Source organism: Phalacrocorax aristotelis, chromosome 4 (genome assembly GCF_949628215.1).
Source record: "Phalacrocorax aristotelis chromosome 4, bGulAri2.1, whole genome shotgun sequence".
NCBI classification, from domain to species: domain Eukaryota; kingdom Metazoa; phylum Chordata; class Aves; order Suliformes; family Phalacrocoracidae; genus Phalacrocorax; species Phalacrocorax aristotelis.
The window spans coordinates 73,507,956-73,526,870 of record NC_134279.1 but is presented as its reverse complement, the minus strand read 5'-3'; the positions used below and the strand labels follow the sequence as shown (position 1 = coordinate 73,526,870).

The 18,915-nt window shown below is 42.6% G+C and overlaps 1 protein-coding gene across 1 annotated transcript; it reads right to left on the bottom strand.

Annotated features, from left to right (window-relative positions):
* Window positions 1-4,319: 4,319 nt before the first annotated feature.
* Window positions 4,320-17,527, bottom strand: LRPAP1 (LDL receptor related protein associated protein 1). The gene is made up of 8 exons (XM_075091986.1): window positions 17,319-17,527; window positions 11,559-11,703; window positions 11,090-11,214; window positions 9,595-9,715; window positions 8,489-8,647; window positions 7,891-7,973; window positions 5,368-5,544; window positions 4,320-5,054 (listed from the first exon to the last, which is right to left on the bottom strand). Exons 1-8 carry the CDS (start codon window positions 17,496-17,498, stop codon window positions 4,989-4,991), a joined length of 1,056 nt encoding a protein of 351 aa, XP_074948087.1. The 5' UTR covers window positions 17,499-17,527; the 3' UTR covers window positions 4,320-4,988.
* Window positions 17,528-18,915: the final 1,388 nt, after the last annotated feature.

Here is an 18,915-nt window from a genome sequence, read left to right as displayed (position 1 = left end):
CAAGTAACACACCAGTGAAGGAACGAAATACCTACATGCTGTGTTAATGGATCCACTGTTTTTACATTCACATGTTAAGCACTGATGTCTGTGTACTGTTTTCTTTCTGATTTAGGAGGGGGCTCTTCTGCTGAGTGGTGGGATAATATGCCTGAAGATTTGGATATGTAAGTTCATTAAGAGCAATTGATAAAAGCACTTGGGTTGCGAGCATTGCTGTGCCAAATATGGCTCAACTTGAAACAGCTACTGTGCGTGAAAGGTTATAAATTTATTTTGGCTCAAGTGGACAGATTTTATTAATGTTTCCATTTTTTGACAGTGGATACTAGTGAAAGAAATCCATACAGCCCTTTTTTTTATCCTGTAGATTAATAACCCGCTTCCCAAGAGGTGCCATGTGAATGGCCTGACACACACGTTACCTGTGCGTTGTATTTGGGAATGGTGATGCTGGTATTTCGAAGCTGTTTGTTGGGTAACATAGTGTATATGCGAAATGCGGTCGTCGTCTTTCATAGCTCCCTGCTCTCTGTTACAAGGGTAGCTCTGTCTGGACTGAAAGTGATCATCTATTCTGTTGATTGACTTATACTTAATGACTTTTTATTTATTTCTTCTATTCTAATTAAATGATATGGAAAGAAAAAGTATATTAAAAATAATTTTAGAACTGCCTGTGTACTACTAATGGGTAGATTTTTGTATGTGAAACGGCACCTTTTTAAACAAACCAACCTGAACCCCGAATACCTCTCTGAAACAGTGCCAAATGATGACAGGGCAGGTCTGCGGGTGATGAATTTGCCGTGAACCAAGCACGTGCACTGTGTTACCTCTGCCCGTGTCAGCCCTGAGCTGAGCACTGTGCTTGGGCTTTTGACACCTGGCCCTGGGTTGGGGCCAGCCGAGGAGCTCTCTCGCAGCAGCCCGGCTCCCAGTGCAGTGCTCGGCTTTCTGGGCACTGCGGGACGCTGGATCCTGGCTGGATCCTGGCTGGATCCTGGCAAGCTGCCTGCTTAGGCAGAGCTGCAGCCCCCAGGGGCTGGGATCGAGGCAGCGAACAGGTGGGTGTGCTCCATGTTCTGGAGCTGGGGGCTTAGGAGCTGCCTTCTGCGCCCCAGTGAGGGCGTGAAGCCCTTCTAAATGCTCAGCCAAGCTCAGCTCTTGGGGCAGCCACATCCTGGCATCTATGCTTGTTTCTGATTTCGCTGCCTTTTGCCCTGTCACCTTGTGCAGATGCCGTATTACCCTGGCTAGAGGGAGCCCCACAGAGGGGGCCCAGCATGGAGCAAGCGGGAGGAGAGCCCTAAGGAGGAAATCAGATGGCACCTCAGCTTACAAAATGCAAATGAATGCTACTTGAGGAATTTAAATACTCTGGCTATTGCCTGATCTATTTGGCATCAGAATTCCCTTGGGCGGGGAGACAGGAAACCATTACAGCAATACATCTGCCGCAGTGGCTTGGTAGAATGATGCGGTCTGAGCTACTCTACCAGCACGTAGAGTAAAATGGTGTTTATTTTAAAAATGACTTGGGTTATTATTGTTGCATTTAATGCCTCATGTATTTATTTCCCTCTCATTTCCACCCCCAACCTGTTTAATAAATAAAATCCGTCCTACATGAAATCAGTGACACATTTACTTAAATCGAGGTTCTTTTTCAGGGCAGAATTTGACAGACAGTATAAAACATAAAATTTTTTTTTCCTGAGAAATGCAGTTATTTCTTCCTTATTCTGCTCCCACTTTTGTATTTCAAGTTGTTTCTCAGAGTGGGTTGAAAAACTTGGTAATTTGAGTAATTACAAAAGGCTGAGACAAAATACGAGGTAAGAGGAGGCAGTTCAAGACTCTTTAAAAACTGTTATTTTTTTCCCGTTCAGGTGTCCCTTCCCTGCAGCCTCACCTAAGAATGCCATTGCTCACCTTGCACGAGGCACAGGGCTGTACCCATATTTCATTTATTCCCTTTTTTCTTGGCTCTGAATTTTTGTTGCTATTTACAGAGATACAAGAGTGGTGACTCTAACTATTTTTTAATCTTTAATGTCTCAAAGGCTACCCACTCTTGTTATTTTGGCCATATGACTTATCTTTGGAGGCTTAAAAACTGCAATAATTAACTGGTGTACATATATTGATGGTTGTAAGGTGCAGACTATAGAAACAAGAGGGAAATCAGACTTCACAACTCACTAGCCTGTGCCCTGTCCCCAGATCTCGAAAAGCGGAGAAAGCCCCAGAGCCTTGACAGGAATGGGGCTATGCCTTATGTCTCCATGCTGTCGCAGACTCTAACTCAGCTACAGACTGTTTTGAGGGCAGTTGCATTCGGGGCAACAACCACTCCTGTTTAATAGTTTTTCTATTCTAGCTTTGTGTGAACAGTCTTCAGGCCCAATGACTCATTAACAGCTACACTAAATAACTAAAGGGCGGTGCCTCTGCTGACCCCAGTCTCCAACCTTTGCCACTGATGATCTGACTCGTTCCTAATTTGAAACGCCTGAGACATATAAATATTTTGTCAGCCTCTCGTACTTTGACGCGCTTGCCAAGCGTTCCCTCTGCTGGAGCCCACGTGGCCTTTGAGCCTCATTACTCTCATGGTGCGGTGGGTAAAGACATGGTACAGCCACCACCGCATGGTACAGCCATCACCTCTGCACCTCACAGCTGGTGCCGCGGCAGCTCTGCTCGTGGAGACAACCATCACCACTGCTGACCTGACCCTGGTTAAGAGTTCCGTGAGTCCAGCACCCTGTGCTATTCCAAAATTCTTCAGACGTTCTTCAGGAAGCACACTCTATTTCAGGTACACACCTGAAACCCGGCTGCCTGCTCTGCCCTCTTGTGCAGAGCATGCAGCTACTCTGCCTGCCCTCACTGTAGGCCAAGACATGTTGCCTTTGCTCCTGCAAAAGATTTCCCCCTGCAGCAGTACCTGAACATGCTCGGTAAAAGCTTTCCCATTCCTGTACAACCCAGCTAGGTTTGCTGATCAGGAACTGCTCCCATTTCAGTGCTTTGCTGAGTTCCTTTCCTCTGCTGAAGTACTTAGTGTGTGTGTGTGTGTTCAAACTCTCCCCCAGGAGCCAGCGGTGTGGGCGTCTCCCCAACCCAGTTACAAAACAAGGCTACAGCCACCGAACACCAGACTGACCTGTGGCACATGGGTTTAGTTCTTACTCTACCAAAGGGAAAAATGAAGGACCACCTGCACCTTCCACACACAGTGTAGAACACATTTCTATTGTGCATTCACCCTGAAAAAAGTCATAATGAAGCTAAACCTGTAAGACACAGCTACTTCTGTGTTGAAGGAGGCTGAACAGCCCTTACAGTGCTAGCCTAGGAAAGAAATGGTGTGTAGCATCTGGGGAAAAAAACAAAACAGCTCTCCTCTCATAAATGGGTTTTAGCTATTTTTGGGTTTACTTTTTTTAGCTTACTGACCAAAGGGGACATGCAGCATACACTACATGAATGGAACCATCTCTAAGATGACAGCTAACACTAACAGTAGCCTCTGTTTCGCATGAGGGACTGATTGTCTGGAATATAAATAGCTGTTAGTTTACATTAAAATAAAAAAAAAGGTTAAAAAAAAAGCTTACTGCTGCAAAGATATTCAGAATCTCAAAGTAAGACTGCTACCGCAGATCACTTGCACATTATGAAATTGCTGTTACGTACAGAACCATACTACGTTCAACCCACCACAGACCCAGGAAAAGGATAAATTATACACAGAGTGGCTGATTCTGACTGAATGGCTCTCTTCAGCGTTTCTCACAGCATAGGTACGGCAAGCGAGGTGCGAGGACAGCTGCCCCATGCAGCACGCTACAGCGCTGCAGTCTGAGAGTGACAGAGCTGCTTAACCAAGCAGCTGTAATGATTCACCTACACTGGACCTTTGTCTTAACCTTGTTCCTGGAACAGTTTCACGTGAACCACTCCTTAGAAATAAAGGGTCAGCAGTATTATTACAGAAAATTTCAATCCAGATGGCTAATGTTTGCCAAAGCTCTGATGCAGCACAGAAAAATCTGGTCTTGAAAGGGAAAGCTATAATGATCTTTACTGGGGATTGTACTGGAGTATGTGCTCAAATTGAAGCTGCTTTAGAGAGCCTTCAGCCTGTTCAGAACATAGAGATATATTCTGCGGTGCAAAACTACCCCTGCTGTCTTAAAAACTAATGTGTGACTGAACTTTAGTTTAAGGAATAAGCAACATGCTCAAAAACCAGGTCTGGTTATTTCTTACTAAATGAGAGGGAAGAATAATAAAAAGCCTCAGCAGTATCTTGTTTTGATTTTTTTAATGACTAAGTGTAACAAAACCAAGCAACCATGAACAAGGTAAGTACACACACACATTCAGTAACTTCAGATGTGTTAGCCTGTAACTCAGTTGCGAGAACTGACCTCAATAATTCTTGTTCCCTCCTTACTCTTCCTCCCCCTCACATGAAAAATTCACACACAGTGCAGCTCTGAGCCACTGCTCAAAGGCAGTAGAAATATTTTTGTTACCTTCAGTAGGAAATGCATTAGACCAGGTGCTGAAATAAAAGACATTCCTGGCCTCCGTTTTAACTTCCTGTACCTCAGCATTTGCTTTCATTGATCAGAATACCTTTCCTGACTATCAGATTAGTGGTACCAGCAGGAATCCTCTGAGAGTTCACATATTTTTCCTTTTGACATGACTGCTTATTTCAAAGCCTGTTACTTGATTCAGATTTAAGATTTACATGATGCAAGATATGCAATTTAAATTTATAATCTAATAATTAATCTGATAGTGCAAATACAAAACTGGCAATTAAGTGGACCAAAACCAAAAACCTTCTTACAGGACAACCCTGTTCAATCCTTGCTATTACAGAAGGACTCCTTGGTAAATCCTGTTCAAAAAACACATTATCTGTTTTGTGTTAAGAGATTGATCCCATGAAGGAAGACAGATTTTTATAATTCATTGTGTTGAAGACCTTGGGAGATTCTGCTGGATAAGTCTTGCAAGTGCTTCTTTACCTAGCAGGAAAACAAAACGCATCAAATACATTTTAGTAAGACGATGAATTATCAGTACCATATATTCACATTTTGCTATCAGTATATGTGACAACAGGAAGAGCAGAGACCAGGGGGATTGCAGGCATTTTAGAATTAGGTCTATAAAAAAACAATTACACGTATCCTGTACTAAATATGGAGCACAGGTGTGCCTTAAACTCCCCCTCTGGAAGTCATTCAAATTGCATGAAAAATCAGCACTGGATAAACTATATACCCTCTACTACTGAGTAAAATTTTCAAGACATACGTAAAATGGATTTATACAGACCTTATATCCTAGTTCTTTTGTCTTTTCTTCCAGCATGGCATATTTCTCTTTGTTTCTGTTGAGATGATCCTTATCTCCAGTTGCCTCTACATGTTTCAGTTTCTGGTGTGAAATCTCTAATTGTTTCTGATAATGATGGTGTTTCTCAATTTTTGCTTCAAAGTGCTTCAGCTCCTCCTAGGGCAACAAATACACACAGCTTCACAGGACTTTCTTTCCAAGGCTTCCTCTCTTCTTGCCAAGACATCCCTAATACTATTTTACTAAGTTAGACACAGAAAGCTTTTTCAGTTCCCTGCTTCTTAAGGATGTCTGGACAATACATTATCACCACTGCCCAGACAACCGATTTTGAAGGCAGGTGCTGAAAATGACCCACTGCACGATCCTCAAAAGGAGGCTGCTGATGGCTGTGAGGTGCTAGGAGATCATAGCAGTGAGTACCAATTAAAAGTTTACACATAAAAATAGTGGACTTGGGGGAGAGGCAGGCAGTTTTTAAGAGAAGCCTCTTTTTAAAAATCAGGTCCTGGATTTGCTATTTTCTGCTCAGATTTAAACGTCTTCCGTGTTTGCAGTCTGCTATGATGAATCTGAAATAGGATGGATTAATTAGCAAACAAAAAACCATCTTAGTTTGTCCCAAAGAGAGCGGCCAGACTAACTGGTGTTCAGGGACATATCAGAGGTGGTCCCCAGATAACCCGGTACACTGCAGGGGGGACCAAAGAATGAGTGACGTCTACCCAGCAAACCATGCCCTTGTTTTGCTACCTCAAGGCAGTAAATTCAGTTTCTCTGTGTCTTAGGACACATCCTCTGTGAAGAGACATGAACAGTTCAAACTGTTATGACGCTTATGGCAGCAGTTCTATGCATTACATTGAGAAAAACTCAGACCCTACAGTGAAAACCCCCCGCCTGACAGAGCCCAATTCATTTTGGTCACTGGTGTGTTTCAGTCCTGGTGGTTGACAAAGTTGTTCTCATTTCAAGACAATTTTAAAAAACAAAATAAGAATTTATCATCCTAATAGATCTTCAGTCTTTAAAGCAACGGGTTTTGTTTTCAACACTTCTGACAAGAAAATAGGTTCCTTTTGCTGTAGAACATTCCAGTTTGTTCTACATAATCTGTTCAGGACCTCAGTTTGGGGTTTTACTGCTCTGATAAATCATTTTAGCTGTTCCTCTCAGATAATGTACCAGCAGAGCAGCACTTGCATCTTTCATTAATGAAACCCTTATGAAGGTTGGTGCTGTGGCCAGCCAGGAGAAGACACAACTTCAGCTGCTCAAAGAAGGCTGAAAGGAATCAGCGCATGATTTTTTCAATTCTGCTTTCATAGACTTTCTAACTAGGCAGATGTTTCACTGTGATTCTTACTGTCTTACTTTTGTTAGCGTGTCCCAACATTCACCGTAACAAGACAGGTTTAGTCTGGAGAAGAGAGCTTGCATGAATAAAGACTTCTAATAAAACAGTAAAATTAATAAGCAGGTATGTGTTCTTGCTTATGGAACTGGGTTTTTCTTTTTCACTGTGGCAGATATGAAGGCCAAATTTACCTCCTATGCAATTGTACAGTCCTGACCAAAATGTCCCACTGAGGTCAGCAGAAGCCTTGTGGACGTCTTCAGCAGGCTTTCCTCTGACACTCTTAAAAGCAGGGCCACTGAAATCAGTGTAATTAAAATGTTTGCTTCCTAAGAGAATTGGGCTGCATGTAAGTTAAAAGAAATAAAATGGATCTTTGATGTCTAAGAGAGACAGATTTTAGCCCCTGTTCCAGGCAGTTAAAATGCTTTCATTACTTTTTCCAAAAAAGAAGCTCAAGGTGTCCCTAGCCATGACTTGGAGGGTAAGACAACATCGTAAGTACAGGGAACTCCATGAAGAATCCCTGAAGAGTTACTTCTACAGGCTATCGATCAAAATCTATTCTGATAAACAGGCAGAGTCAGAGTGACAAAACAAAACAAAACAACATTTTCTTAACGAAATTTGAATTAAATAAGACCAGTATGAACCACACCGGAATTAATTTCTGTAATATTTCCTTGAAAAGCAGTCTTTGTCATGGTACTTTTGGGTCAGTTCAACACAGCTCCAATATGGGAAGTTAGCAGTGCAAGAGCTGGGCATGAGAGGGAAATTGTTGGTTAGAGTATGCTCTAGAGCAGCAGAGTATGCTGCTTCCCAAGAAGTAATTACATTAAGACATTGGGTAAGAGCAGGAAATCTGGTGCATTGGAAACACACAAGCAGGGCCTGATCTTTCAAAGACAAAATATGCAACACTTGCTTTCACAGGATTCAGAATTTTCATTTTGCTGATAACAGAACCACGCATATGGCTACTTACACATGTTTCTGTGTCTGAAATATTAAGAAAGAAGCATGACTCTCTTTTATGGTGTCTGAAAAGCAACACAGAAGTGGCTGCACTCCGAGTAACATCGAGTGTTTCTTTATGTGGGAAAATACCTTTCCATAAGAGATTTAACTGGAATTCTACTTACCCGGAAAGATTCAAGCTCTTTCTCAGTGAAATTGGCTGATTTGGCCATGTCCCACAAATCAATCACTCTTGGTTCTTCAAACTCTAAACAAACAGATACCACTAAATGAAAAGCTGGACACAATGCTTTTATGCCCAGCTTCTATGAAAGATGAGCATGCTTTTCTCACATACATACACACAACACTGCATTATTAATAGGTCTATTTAGATGAAAAGGGAGAAAAATCCAAGTACTTAATTTAAAACTACAGTATTCCTGCAGCAAGTATTTTTTTAAAAGCAAAAAAACCCTAGGAACTGAATAATGGATTTGCTTGCCCTGCATGTTCTCACTTACCTGCCCTCCTGGGGCTAAAGGCATAATATCCCTTCTCACGTGCGCATGGAAGACAGAACTATCCTTGCTACAGGTTGTCCCTATCCTTTCATGAGGCTTCTAGTGTTGGCTTCTATTTCGAACAGGCTGGCTGTATCTCTTCAGCCCAATGTGGTCACACCATGTACTGTGATACTATGACTACCTCATATTACTTGCCCACTGATTTTTAATTTTTTAAAAATGCAATTAATCACAAATAAAAACCACTGTATCATACCACTGGTCGTGTCATATCCCTGGTGACTGACTTTACGCAAACGCTCAAACCCCTGATTGATGCTTCGTAGCTTGTCTTTGAGTTCTCTGTGTTTGTTGTGCAAGATTTCTTCTTTCACCAGGTTCTCTTCAGATGGGTTGATAACATTTTTGTGGATATCTGTGGAAGAAGAAAAGTGTTATTGATTGTGGGTCAAATCCTGATAGGTGAAAAGCTCCAGAAATCCTCCAAATCTGAGGTGAAAAAAAGACGGTAAGGTCTTAGCATTTGGGCTCAGTGTAAATAAAGCATCAACACCACACTTAGAGAAGCAGTAATTCCTTTTGCAGGTCACTATTAAAATCAATGCCCCTCAGCGCTCTGGAGGGTGGTATTACACAAATGCCTTTTAACTCCTACTGGCCACCAGCCAGGATTTTACTAAGGAAATGTGTGTATTTTCCTAGGTAAGCAATATCCCAAGGAAATGGGATAGGGATGGTTGGTGAGTCCTGTGCTCGCTTCCCTGGGCATTTCATGAACCAACCAGGGCATCCGATGTTGAAATGACTTCCAGCAGCTTCCAGCTTGGACTGTACAATGCAAACATCAAACTGCCACTGCCTGTGAGCTTTAGAATACTTTGGCTCTAACAATTTTAGCGAGGATTAGTACAGCAAGCTGGATTCAGATCCTCAGTGCTTTAATACACCCCAGGCTCAGTGCCTAAGATATTCGAGTACATCCTCTCGGGCTCCCAGCTGGTAAGATAAAATATGTGTGTCCTGCAGACTTTAGGACCACATTTTGCAGCAGTGGGTCTACACTTGCTGCATGATTTCCAGTGAACTACTATTGCCATCATTGCTAATCTGATGTTTTTTTCCCTGCTTGAAATGCAGGCAGAATCAGAAAACTGAAATGGCAATGTTTTCATTAGCTGGCAAGATTTTTGGCAGCTAATACAGAACTAAACACAGCAAGTATCTGCAAATGTCAGCATCTGCAAGCAGTTCTGACAGAAATGTCAGGCTTCAGGAGTTTCTTTGAAACTTGGAAACAATGGAGGCAATGGGCAGAGAAAAGAGTTGTACTGATCTCAAAACATCAGAGAAATGCTCAGGCACCTTCTGTTCTGCTCACAGTCTCCAGCAGAATATTGTATTCATGAATCTTTTCTTTGTGATGCTTAAATTCTCGCCAAAGCTTATCCAACTCCTCATCAGAGAACTTCCCAGAGGTCTTGGCCTGAAAGAAACATGAGCTCATTATACTTTCCAGGTGAAGTGCTTTTAAGTGCACTCAACTGCCAAAACTTCCCACCACATTTAGAAAATTATTAAGCCCAGCTTTTCCTTAAGATCTTTTGTTTAAATCCCTTTATATTAGTATGAAGTTGGAATTTAGACATCGATGAATATGGTGGCTTTAATCATGTCAAAGGGAAGTTTGTTTCAGACTTATAAAGCTAGACTTGCTATGGACTACCCAGTGAAAAGTGTCTGTCATTTCTATTCCATAGGAAATCATTTAATACAGAAACAAGGGCCGTGGAGCTCCATATGCAACTGTAAGGGGACTGTTTACATGAGTGATGCAGCCTGATATTAAACACAGTCTTTACTTAATCTTACTCTACTGGCAAGTGAAGATTTTATCACTGCTGTGCATTTGCTCTGCAGTGATTTGTTCCTCACTGGACTACTTTTAGCAATTAGGGAAGCACTGGTCAGACAGCTGGAGCACCACCCACTAATCTCGTGACTTATTTGCTGCAATGCATGATCAAAAGCGAATGTTTCTGACGCCTATTCAGCCTCAACCCTTTTTTTGCTTAAGGAATATTTCCAACTAATGTACTTTACTGCTCCCCAAAGCACATGACATCATGTCCCTTGCCAGGGCTGTATCTAGTTACAGTAACATTTTAAAACCCAGCAAATCTTTTTCTCTGCTTTACTACCACTGCAATAGACTGGTATGAGAATTCTTTGCTTTACCTGACTACTTGTTGCTGAAAACTTGAATTATTTCATTTTTGAAGATTATGACTTTACCAGTTTTAACAGCCCAAGTTGAGGATACACTTTCTGGGTTTTTATGCATTAATGCAAATCCTGGAATTTTTCACTTCAACAGCAGGTTAGGTAAGTCCTTATTTAACAGCCCCCACTATACATTTCACTTTTAAACAGTCTATGAAATGGTTCTATTTTAAATGCACCTTTTTAAAAAAGCCCAGAAACAACAATAAGAAAAACAGGGAAAAAACCATAGGTATATTACCACACAGTGTTAATAGTCATACAAAGGGAAATAATGAATTCAGTGAAATTTGAGGAAAAACTCTCCTCAGTGGACCCAGTATTTTATCCTCCATGCAGACCGATGTGGGTGTTTTCTTTGGCAAAGAGAACGTGCCACACCTGGTGACCTGGATGCAGGTGGGATGCCCTCAGGGCACAAAGATGAGAGCTACAGAGCACAGCAGCTTGGCCAGTACTTAAAAGCAGAGTAGCAAAACTACTGAATTCCAAATCTGGGAGCTCCAGAAGACACAGACAATAGTTCAATGAAGAAACACTGATTTCTTATACTCCAGTTCCTGGAAACCTTACTCACCTTGCTCCATAATTTTTCCAGTCTTGGATCATCTAGTGTATCACTTTCTGTACCATCTTTAATGTAGTTAGTATCAACTAGTTGAGAGTCCTTCTTTCCATTCATTCCATATTTAGTCATAATGACTGCAAGGGAATAGAAGACACAGAAGCATTAGAACTAACTATGGATGTATGGAAGATGAGAGATTGGCTACACCCTTGACTTGCAGAGCTGGATTTTGCAGCTCACAGTGCAAACGCTAACAGTTTAAGACACAGAGCTGCCAGGTTTAATGACCTCTTCTGAAAACATCAGGAGCAAAGGAATGTGTTAGCCTCCTGCAGCTCCCTGCTGACCTGCAAAGAACTAGTGTGTGCTCAATGTCTGGAAAGACAGCCTGTCATTTAATGGTTCAAACACAAACACAGATGTCTAGTCATGCATGTGTCTGGTGCAAAGTTTAAACTCCTGCAAAGATATACCTTACCATTTAAGTTGCGTCTGAGTTTGGCTTCTTTCTCTCCATCTTCATCTAGCCCTTCAGCCTTCAGTTTTTTCCAGCTTAGCTCATCCTTTTCTTGTATTTTTAGATCACTGTGCAACTCTGCCAGTTTCACAGCAGAGAGATGAAGCTAACAAGAACAGAGAAAGGTTTGTATTCAGTTACGTGGAGCTACCTCTTGCTGCAGTGTTACCTCAGAAGCCAGTATAGATGCATAGCCAGTATAGCACAGCATTTTTTTTAACTCTAATGCTATGTATCCATCTGAATTTAAGGGCTTTAAGGTATGAGCCACTGCATACATACCATCTCTTGCCTATGAATATGGCTATGCCCCCAGCATACTGGTGTTAACAGGGATCATATAGCCTTCCCTCTCAGCTCTTCAGCTACTTGGGCAACAGCAAAGTTACATAAGGGTTAAAATTTTGTGTTTTTCTTTGGTGTTCTTTCAAGTAATACTTAAATGGGATTTTCCCCCCACTTTTAATGGGACCGCCTTCTAAAAATGATTATACCTTAGAAATGTCCAGTACCAATAACAAAGAATGTAAAAAAACCCCAACTGATTAAATCAATTCAGTTTCACTAGTTCACAAAAGGCAGTAACAACCAAACTTCTCGAACAACTTGCCATTGCCACCACATGTCCTTTCTTGTGGACCACATTCTAACCATATAGTTATAGTGAGTTGGTAAATTTTATTTGTCAGTATGGTTTTGCAGACTACCAGGACACTGAGGATCGCCTTGCAGGTCAAAGAGCCATTTCATCAAAGTGCAAAATTTTCTAAGATCACTTCTGAACATGGTTTATGTGTATTAAAAACCTGCAAAACCTAGAGATACTCCTGTCCCACATAACAGAAAAAAAAGATAAGATATTGAGGCTGAAGCTATGAAAAAAAAATATTAAGATCTAAAAGAATGATAGGCCAGCTTGAAATTTTGTGAAATACAGAGAAAACAGGAACAGAGACAACAACTAATACGCAGTTGGCAAAGCAGCACTGCGGTAAGTCGAGTCTGAACTTCCAGATTTTAGACACTTCTGTTGTTCAGTTTAAAACAAAGAAATTAAATAAATCATGTTAATGTGTCAGAACTTCTTTTGTGTGCGTGTGCACGTGCATGTTAATAACAAGAAAGTGAGGTAAGGAAAAGGCCAGAGAAGAGAGATCAAAAAACATGAGCAGCGTGACATCGAATGCAGTTCTGACCGAGTCCTTCTACCTCCAAGCACTGAGCAGCCAGCTCCTGGGAGCTCAGATCCAGGTCTGAACCACCTGGGCCCACCTGTCCCAGGACAAGCTTATTTACTGGAGATTTGGGGGTTTTTGTCATTAAAATCAGATTATAAAAATTCTCATTTTCAGTGAGGAAGCAGTATACTTTATAAACACAGACTCAGAAATCAGTGTTATTTGTAAACATCAGAATGATACTGAAAACATTCAGCCTTTAGTTTGAATATCAGCAGGTTATTTGAAAGTAACTAGGAAAATGTCCTTATTTTGAGCTAATGCACTGAATTTCTATTGACAGGTATTCAGGAACCTATGCACATTATTGTTTCTGCTTTCAGCTTAGGCTGTGCTATTAATTAGTCTTGTGCTACTGAATATAATTATTTTAAATTTTAAACTAAGGTTTTTTTTCCTGTATCTTGCACTTGGCTTACTGAAATAATTTACTAAAAACTAGAGTAGTTACAATCACAGGTAAATATAAAATTTATAGAACACATTAAAACTTCTGATCCCTCTAATACTAAAGCAAAGGAAGATCCCCATTGTCTTCTTTACCATCTACTTTTGGGGAACCGCTTGACAAAAGCTAAGCACTTAGAAAGAACCACTTTATTTATGATTTTTAGTATTTGCTAAAGTCAAAAAACCATAATCATGTACTTATTTTTTCTTCTGGAGCAGGATGACCTGGACAGCCAGAGTGTCATTGCTGCAGTAGCACCAAGGAACAATGCTTTGCTCAGCAATAATTGTGCCCTGATCTTCAGGAAGAAGACTGAGTAAAAAGTTTGCAATAAATTGTGAAGGAAATCACCGATTTCTGGGCTGCATTAAAAGGAGTGTGGCCAGCAGGTTGAGGAGGTTATCTTCCCCCTCTACTCAGCCCTGGTAAGACCACATCTGGAGTACTGCAGCCAGTTTTGGGCTCCGCAGTTTAAGAAGGACATGGAACTCATTGAGCAAGTCCAGCAGGGAGCTACCAAGATGATCAGGGACTGGAGCATCTCCCTTATGAGGAAAGGATGAGAGACCTGGGTTTGTTTAGCCTGGAGAAGACTGAGGGGGGATTTCATCAATACATATAAATACCTAAAGGGTGGGTGTCAAGAGGATGACGGGACTAGGCGCTTTTCAGTGGTGCTCAATGACAGGACAAGGGGTGATGGGCACAAACTGGAACACAGGAAGTTCCACCTGAATATGAGGAAAAACAACTTTCCTGTGAGGGTGCCAGAGCAGTGGCACAGGCTGCCCAGGGAGGTTGTGGAGTCCCCTTCCCTGGAGACATTCAAACCCCACCTGGATGCGTTCCTGTGCCCCCTGCTCTGGGTGTCCCTGCTCAAGCAGGGGGGTTGGACAAGCTGATCTCCAGAGGGCCCTTCCAACCCCTACTGTTCTGTGATTCTGTGACTGATCATCTCAGTAGTTCTGTACTCTAAAGTCAGTGTTTAAGTAGCATGGACTTAATAGGTAGTTAGGCTGAGCAAAGCCAGGAAAATAATCACTAGCCATAACTTAGATAACAATTCAGCTCCTAAGCACTGAAAAAAATAGGAAAAATAGTCTTTTAAATGTACTTATCATCAGAGACACGCTGTTGTATAAAAGATTACACAATGCAATTTATGTCTGATAGTCTCTGCAGTTAGTGTGATCTCATAAACACATATAGTTTTGTGTTTTCTCAAAGTTCCATAGAAGACTACCAGAGCTTCCAAACATAAAGTTTGGAGACATCTCATCATCAATCAAACATTTTAAACTCTTAGTAAAATCTAGGGAAATATATTAAGCCCATTGTTCCTTAAGGGAAAAAAGAATTCTATTCAAATTTCTCCCAATTCTAATAATATTTTTTCTGATTCTCATTATAATTTAGCATGAAACTCAAGGTAACTGCCCTTTTAAACCTGTTGGAAGCCTGTCCCATTTATATTACACAAAAGTGAATACATAGGCTAATTTAAAGTATATAGTTCAAGAACTGCTTCCTTCAAGATTGTATCATGTAGGACCCTGAATGACACCAGGTAAAAAATGTCAACAGGTAAGACTCCACTACTAACATCAGCCTATGCTGGAATAACTAACTAGAAGCTGAGGTGAAAAGCCAAGTTTAATGATTAAACACCAAATCACCAAGTTCCTTATGCTCATTCCTTATACTGCCTGGACATTAACATCCAAGACAGGTATCTGGCCATTCTAGGAAGGAGTGATGGAAATCTGTGAAATGTTACAATTAAGCTGTTTGCTGTTCGCCTGGCTGCAATCATTACCTGCAGTATCATTCCCTACACCCTTGCTTGTGAGAGGGAAGGGTTCTTTACTACAGATTTTTCAGGTGTAACATGCCCTAGATTCTGGAGCCCACTGCTGCTTTGGGATGGCCAGGAAGCCCCGGTAACAAGCAACAGGAGAACTACACCAACAGCAACCACCATAGCACAGTGGATTGTTAGGGACTAGCAGGCCAAACCATGTACCCTGTGAAACCTACATAATATTTGTCATTGGTTCAAATAACTACAGAATTAGAGTCTGACTAAGAAGAACTCTTGTATTAAAATAACTTTTTGAAGTTTTTATGCAAAACATATACCAAAGAAAAGAGATAGTGGAGAAAGATTAAACCCTCCTTGGGAAAACAGGAGGAGTTCTGGCTTGCCAGCTTCTGGTTCCTACCAGGTAACATTTTGGGGCCTTCTGAAGGACTGCTCATCCAGCTGTGTGCTGCAATGCTGAATTGCACTATCCATCTTTTAAGTCAAAACAATGGAGTTTCTTATTTTCAGTACTATCTCCACCACTACCAAAATGAAGGAAAGAGAATTCAGCATTGGCGCACACAAGTATTTCAAAGCAGGTCTAGCACACAGGCATAGTTTTCCTCTTATTTCAGACCTTGCGCAGACATACTGAAACACCACTTTCTAAAACACGGGCTGGGTGTCAGTTGTACTCAAAAGTGAAATTTAGATGGTGGCAAATTGAGTTCCAAGTAGGAGCTGCCTCTCTAAAATCTGGCTCACACGAACAGATTTTACTAAAGCTTAGTTCCTTACTCTGGCAGAGATAACTTAATTTTACATTTTAGCAACTTAACATAGATGATGTAAAGCATCTCAAATTTGAATTCCGGAAGAACCAGGTATGAAAATGAAAAAAGACTGTAACTGGAAAAATAAAAAGAAACTGACAATACTATCATTATAGTTTATTTCTAGTGTCCATGTTGTTTCTTCTTCAGCTATCAGTTCCCGGCTGGAGTTTGGTTATCACACACTGCCCTATCCCCCATCCCATCTTTCTCCCACTGAGGGAAGTAGTATTTTTGATACCTTCTTTTGGCATATTGGGAGCCAGCACTATGCAAGAGTTCTTTTTTTTTTTTTTTTTTGGACTAAACCCAGGGATATCCTGCCTCTAATTCAATAGCTCAGGCTGGGGAATGTCTATCCAGGGTACAGGATATCCAGAATTAATATTAACTATATTCCTTTGCGTGAAAGAATGGAACCTTTACCAGCCATGACCCTAACTTCCACACTCCACAATATTCAGGTGATGAATACGGGTGTGCAGTGTGCTCATCCCCTCCTGTTGGAGCTGTTCTGCTTGGCTGTAACTAAATATTTCCACTGTAGTTAAATATCTTTACTGTATTTTCACTTTAATTAAATATTTTCTTAGCTCAGAGTGAAACTCAAGTATCGCTGTCAAAATTAAGGCTCTCACCTGGAAATTGTGACACCCATTTGGTGTTCCTCCCGCATGTGACTACATCACTTGATATAAATTAAGGTGACATAACCACCAAAGTGGAGGGTTTCTTACTCTCCTGTACAGTGAGCTCTTGTCTTGTGCGAAGTAGGAACTAAGGCCACTGCCTTCAGACGGATAAGAGCATCACCCCCTTTTTGTTGACACAAGGGCTAAAGTATCCAACCAGCGAGTGCAGAAGCCAGTCTCAGATCCTCCATGGTACCAGAGGGACTGCACTCTTTTCCACTTCCTGGGTATGTGGTTTAACTGCTGGGTTTAAACATGGGAAGATCAACACCTCCCATGACACAGATACATAGGGCAGGAGAGGGGAAGGAGATACCTCCCGAGAGGAGACCTTCCACAGCACCGCTGTTCCCAGCCGCCCGGGACGGTCCCCGGGGAGCGGGGCTGTGCGGGTCCTGCTCTGAGCTGCCAGCCAGGGGCACACAGGCCTGAAAACCAAATAAAAGTCACCGCAGCCCCGAGGCCCAACACCGAGCTGGGCAACGCCGGGCCGGACAGCCTCGGTTTCTCCCCACACACAAGCACCCCGCTCCAACCGAGCCCCGCGCCGCGTCTCCCGCCGTACCCCATCACCTGAGGCGGCTGACAGGGAATGAGTGTCCGAAGCGGCCGAGCCCGACCCTGGGGCCCCCTCAGAGCTCTGCCAGAGCACCCCCTCAGAGCGCCGCCATCGCCCCCGCTCGTCTGGCGCCGCCTCACTCACCCGCTGCGCCTTCTCCCAGACCTGGTTCAGCCTCACCACCCGGAACTCCCCGGCCTCCCGCCGCTTGGAGCCGGCAGCCGCCAACCCCTCGTTCGCCTCCCGAGAGTACTTGCTGGCCTGGACGCCAGCAGCAAGGAGGAGCGCGGCACCGAGAGCCGCCAGAGCCGGCGCCGCCGCCATGTCGCGCTGGAGCGGGAACTACAAGTCCCGAGATGCCGTGCAGCTTCCCGCCCTCAGGGCCTGGGTGGGTGGTAGCTGTGGTGCGGGCTCAACGCGCTCCTCGCCAGGGTGAGGGGTATTTGTGTAGAAAAACAGGTTGAAAATCCAATTTAGGTTGAAAAATCTACTGTCTAGTTTGGGGTCTGGGTAGCTTGAGAAGAATTAGGTTTGGGCTGTTTTTAGTCGCATGGTTTCGTGTCATTCTGAGTGTTTGCTTCACAAAATGTGGAAATAGGCTGAATGTGGCAGGTTTTGTGAGTGGGTTTTTTTTCGCAGCCTGTAGTGACTACAGCAAACACTCTCCTGCACCCTGTGTGTCCCTCAGCGAGGTGTTGCTATCAGCAGTGTGAGGAAAAGGGGACACAATGGGTTTAAACACCACCCTTTTGATCAGACAAAGTTTTCAGATATTAGCTCAATGTTCAAGAGTATACCAAAAAAGAAAAGTCAGCTCAGGAAGGGTGGAAGGCAAGAATGGGGACCAGTTCCCCCAGTACTCCCTAGGAGGGGAAGAAGGACTCAGGTACTCCATTGGAGGTGGTAGTGGAGGACACCTCTGCCCAGGGCAGCATATGGGGTTTGATGGCGTGGGGAGAAGGAGGACTGTGAGAAATGTAATAACGAGTGGATTGGGTTGTTATCAAGGGATGAACTATGGGAGTGGTTGGTGGTGTGTGCTGAGAGTGCCCCAGCCTGCATGGCAGCAGCATCCCTTCACAGTGCTTCCTCCTCACATAGGCAGCCACAAAGTGCAGTAGGCAACGGGAAATCTTTGAGGGGATTTGGTCAAGCTGTATTAAGGAAAAAAACTATGATGCTGCAAAAATGCCCAATATTTGATCTAGGGTTGGTATATATCCTACTTGGTTTTAAAAAAATCTGCTAAAATTGAATGCTGCTATGAAAGAAGTGCAGGGGATGAAAAGCACACTCCATGTGGGTGTTTCTGAGGGGCAGGCAGTGAAGAAAGCTGTTCCTTTTCTTGACTTCTTGATGAATCCTCTTCTGCACACTGCAAAACTAGTGTAGTATGGGGTCTTTGGCATAGTTGGGCATTTCTGTGTCAAGTTTGTTTAGCAAGGTAGTGGAGGCAAAAGTTCACTTCATAAATTCCCCTCAGATCTTACGTGTGACCTTGAGCAAATTAAAGCACAGCTCTGTAGTACTGTCAACACCGAACCTTCATGCATTATTAATCAGTCCTATGAAAACAAATAGATTGCCTAAACTATAATGAGATTTCTGAAAACAGTGGCCCAGGGAGGATATTTACTGCATTGAAGAGCAACTGAAGTGAGCATTGAAGTATAGCAAAATGGTGATGGGAAAAGAAGCCCATCAGCCTCACCCAAATCTTGCAGAGCTCTCCACATCAATT